General features: G+C 45.7%; 1 protein-coding gene across 1 annotated transcript; it reads right to left on the reverse strand.

The window, feature by feature from the left end:
• Window positions 1-434: 434 nt before the first annotated feature.
• Window positions 435-887, reverse strand: LOC108131184 (uncharacterized). Its single transcript, XM_017249919.3, has one exon. It carries the CDS (start codon window positions 823-825, stop codon window positions 478-480), a length of 348 nt encoding a protein of 115 aa, XP_017105408.2. The 5' UTR covers window positions 826-887; the 3' UTR covers window positions 435-477.
• Between the last annotated feature and the right edge of the window lie 3851 nt (window positions 888-4738).

The following is a 4738-nucleotide window of genomic DNA, read 5'->3' on the forward strand; positions in this document are numbered from 1 at the left end:
AAAAATTAAAATGACTAGTGCCGGGGCACGATCAAGACCAAGAGGGTTTTGGCTGCCGTGCTACTTTTTGCCTTTCTGGTGCTGATGCCGCGGAAAACAATGGAAAACTCGGCCCGCGCGGAGACGGAAAGCCTCAGCGGTAGTCAGCATTGGGGCGTCTGCAGTTCAACGTTCAAGTGGCACAGTACGCCCTAGAAAAATGAATTGATTCGATTGTTTCCTCGGCTCCCCAAGTCTCCGCTTTTATCTGCCATAGCTGAGCTCGGAAAATCAGCGACAGAGAGCGCGCCCCGAAAATAAGCGATGATACAATCGCGTTTTTGACTTTGAAAAGTCAGCCCAAGTCATCCATTGTTCAATGGCCCAACTGCAGCAGCCAACAGCCGCCACTGATTTTTATGGTTTATGAGATGAAAATGCACTCGAAACCAAACTTCTGGGTCCAACGAAATTTATTTGAAATTTTAATAAATTCAATCAACAGTAAAAGAAATCGGCGTACTTGGCACCCGATTGAAGCTTCCACGGGGAGAACCGTACCTCCGCCATTTGCTGGCTACTGGCGTCCTCGTCCTCTTTCGGGCGAGCTTTACCCATTAGCCATTCTACCATCTGCTTAAGGTCCTCCTCGCTCCCCTCCAGCTCGCCGCCAACCTTGCGTCCACAGTGCGTCTGGGTTATGTAGCCACGCACCTTCAGGTGCTCCGCCTTGAGGGTCACGAGTGGAAACAGGCCCCTGGGGCTGGCGCCCTCAGGCACCTTCATTTCGTAGGCCACCAGGAATATCTTTTCCGGCTCGGGATACGGCATAAGTTCCCGAGACATTCTCCCCGGTATTCAATATGTTTGGAAAATTTCAAGGTGATGGGAGGGGGAGAAGCTACTACGTGAATGTAAGAATCCGGAAAATGTACTACTACTTCCATATTGTTTTTTCAGTGTAGATGCAACTTGCGCTGGCCATTGTTCAACACTATTTGCGCTACTCAATCTCTTAATTAAATATGCGACTAACTGGCAGCTCGGAGGCACCAAGACATTGGTCGTTTAGTGTCGAAATTGTGCAAGTTTTGATTTTCCTTTTGTTGTAATGGAAGTCGCTCGTTGTAGTTTGGGTTGCTGTTGTTGCTGGATAATCATAGGCCCCGGCAACAGGCAACAGAAATTAAATCAGCCAAGGTTATCGCATTAATAAGCCCCCTGGTTTGGCTTTTACAGTATTGCTGTTTCGGCTTCAGTTATAGTTTCGGATGGCGAGCCAGTCAATTATTAAATTGCAGTTTCCGCAGCTGAACTTTTGGGGTCAGCAGACTGATTTAAATCAAAACCATAATTGATCGTTGGCCGAAAGCAAGAACTACCCAGTCCAGCTGCGGCAGGAAAATTGACAAATATATTTCTAGTTTTAATTCGTCTTGTGTTCTCTCCCCTAACGGATGTGGCCAAAGCCCAAGTTTAAGCCACCAAAGCCGGGCCAGGCTGTGAATTTGAACTAAATGAAAGAAACACACTCCCAGCTTAGTGGCTTTCCATGACATTTTACTGACACCTTTGCCGATGAATCCGAAGACCTGTTTTCCCTCTTAGCGCAACTTAACACATTTTGACGAAGATGTCTATGCCAGAAAATGACGTGTCATCAGTGGAGCCCGCACTCCCACATAAAGATGCACAACGGCCTCAACTCTCGATCTCGATCTCGATCCGCGCAACCTCAACCGCAAGTCCCCCCATCCTGCCTATCGATCCTCTACCCGCGGCACTTGAGCCGAGAGCGCTGTTGTATTAATAAGCCTGACATTTGAGCAGAGCATCCACTCGATTCGACTCGAATCGGTTTTGCGTGTAGGCGTCTGAAAATAATAATTAAAAAATTGTTTCTAATGCGGAAATCTCTGGCTTTTGGGATGGGAGTGAGCTTAGTGCCGAAGATGTAAAACAAATATATCAGATTTCGGGTTTTTTCTTGCGGAGCTTGCCTAATCTGCGGTGGAGTGGGGTAGTGGGAAATGGTGACATGGGTAAAGACGGATCGATAAGAAAGCACTTCAATGGGGGTTTGTCAGAGGTGTATTTTTACTGCCTGTGGCTCTGACGAAAAGCCAAAGAAACCTATTCGAAGGTAAATAAGAATATTCTTAAGGACTGCAGACTTTTCACAAGACTTTCCATAACATTTCTCGATTTCTTCTGATAGACTTTGAACAAATAATATTTAGTCCTTTTTTCCTCATGACGTCCTCAAAAACTAGGTCATTTTTTTTATCTCTGGGCTGGGCAATGACCCAACGGTGACTCCACCCAAGAACTCAAGTGGCTCGGACCTGGACAGACCAGGCTAGGCGCGGTTAAATGAAATACGTACAAAAAATCGCAAAAGTTAATAACAGCTGGCTTCTACAGAAGCCTTTTGTCGACAACGCTAAAAATTTAATAATCCCCTGCGAGTATAAAGAAGCCAAATATCCACTCAAAGACAAATGCCTAGCCCGCCACAGCCTGCCCCGGATCTTAGACTCAAAGGCGGCCCAGGCTGCAATCGCAAAGATACAAATGTACTTGGAGGCAGGCTCTGCGAGAAGGTCAGACCCCGCACGTTTCATGGCTCACAGCGCACCTATCGTATAATTAGAAGCGAACGACAACACGACGACAAACAACAGCTCAGCTGTGCCCCTGTCCCAGGCCCTGGGTGTTTGTGGTGGCAGAGTCATCTGTGTGTGGCCTGGATGGGGCGGGGTGCGAGCTGTCTCTGGATACGCAGCAAGCGATTCCTAAATGAGCCAATCGTGGAATTCTTAGCTGGGTTAAGATGTTTTTTCTGATAGTACTTTAAAATCGAGTAAATTGGTTAAAATTGGTGGTGTGTATGTACGTTGTTTCCATCCGTACCGTATTTTAAGGAATAAATAATATAAAAGTTGAAAGAGTATAAAAGCCCCCAACTGAACGGGATGAAGTTGTGTTCTGGGACGTTCGGACTCGCATTCCGAGCGACCGGCCATCGGCCATCCAAAGTCAGCTGGTGTGATCGGTGGAGCCGCCGAGGGGCAAGCTAATACGCAGGGTATTAGTACGGGGCTTGGGGGAATGGCGAGCTCTCTGATACGTCGACAGCATCGCCGGGCAGCGCTTCGTTATATGCTCACTTTCGATGTGTTTCATTTTTTCTTTCGTTTTCATTCGCTGTGCGATTTGAAAACGTTTAAACAAAAACTCGCCAGCGGCAACAACAACAAGGCGATCCGAAGGCGGGCGGGTCTTCCACGCTCACACAGATACACACACACACCTCTGCACTAGAACCCATACAAGCACGACCGCCAGGCACCAGCAGCTACAATACGAAAATAAATGTTTACGATCGTTTCATGTTACTTTTTTTGTTTACTGCGAGCCAATTATGTACAGCAGCTGCCGTTGTAGGGTTGAGAGGGTGCGGGGGCACGAGCGGACTAACCTACGACATCGCAGAAACGCTTTTGGAGACGGGGATCTAAATTTAGCATTTGGTCTGCTCGTGAATTTCTGTTTCAAGATTTTAAGCTTAAACCTATCCAATTGTTTGTTTTCTTTGGCGTGCGTACATCGTTTATCTATAAGATACTAATGGCACTTTGCACTGAGTCTACTTGTAGCTAATTATTGTATCTGAACATTTAAATTATGCATAATCGATACGACGTCGTGCCTGACTTGTGGGATTTCAAATGGGGCCAGAACATAGAACAGGAACTTGTGAAGTTTTTGTATTAGATATGCTGGAATTTAACTACATGGTGTGCTGTCGGTTGGTCTAGTGACTTTTCTATAAACTTAATCAGAAAATTCTTTGCCCTATATATAATTTATATTTTAAGTCATTACAATGAAACATATTCGCCAACTTTATCCATTGGCTGACAACCACCTTCGCATAATATGACCCAATCAGCCCCCAATGATACTGATTGAATCCCAATAACTTCGAAGCTGCTCTCCATTCCGCCGCCACACTAATTAAAAAATGATAATCTTCAATTGAACTCGTATGAAGCTCTGATGAACATAATAATCCCGTACCCCACTGCAGATACACTGACTTCACATTATCCAACCATTAATCTAGCGAAGACAACAAGGGGCTTCCTTCCAGCCAAACTAGACAAAAATAAGCGGGAGGCAAAAAGAAAAAGCCATTAGGGAAAATAGAAAAATAGTTGTGAACTCATTGACTCAAATAAATAACCAACGACCACGGCACGCGGCCAAAACAGCCACGGAGCAGGAGATCTCTACTTTCCTCCGAAGAAGATGATGGCAGATCATCAGCTAGAATAACAAGAGGAGAACAGCTACAATAACAACTCGAGACTCGGACGTTGCGGAACCTGGAACCTGGAGATTTGCAAATATCTGAGCCATAAAGCTGCCAAGTGTTGACCGATCATCAGCATCATGAGATGATGATGATGATGCTGGAAAAATAACAACAAAAAATGAAGCAAAAACGGACAAACGACCTGATGTGCATGGGGTGCGCTGTACCTGTAACGGTAAAATTTCTACAAGGGAATGTGCTTTCATTTTGAAGTGTTGTATGTTCATGGACTTGGACTTGGACTTGGTCTTGGTCTTGGACTTGAAGGGGGACTGCACCGAAAATCAAAGCAGCCAAGCTACTGTTAGACAGCAATGCAGCAGCAACTTGCAACAGAAACAGCAACAGCAACGGCTCAGGCAACAGCAACAGCAGCTG

This window comes from Drosophila bipectinata, chromosome 2L (assembly GCF_030179905.1).
Source record: "Drosophila bipectinata strain 14024-0381.07 chromosome 2L, DbipHiC1v2, whole genome shotgun sequence".
Taxonomy (NCBI): domain Eukaryota; kingdom Metazoa; phylum Arthropoda; class Insecta; order Diptera; family Drosophilidae; genus Drosophila; species Drosophila bipectinata.

Bases quoted from the DNA above. Each gene is read 5' to 3' on its own strand.
- LOC108131184 (XM_017249919.3), bottom strand. From the start codon at position 825: ATGTCTCGGGAACTTATGCCGTATCCCGAGCCGGAAAAGATATTCCTG.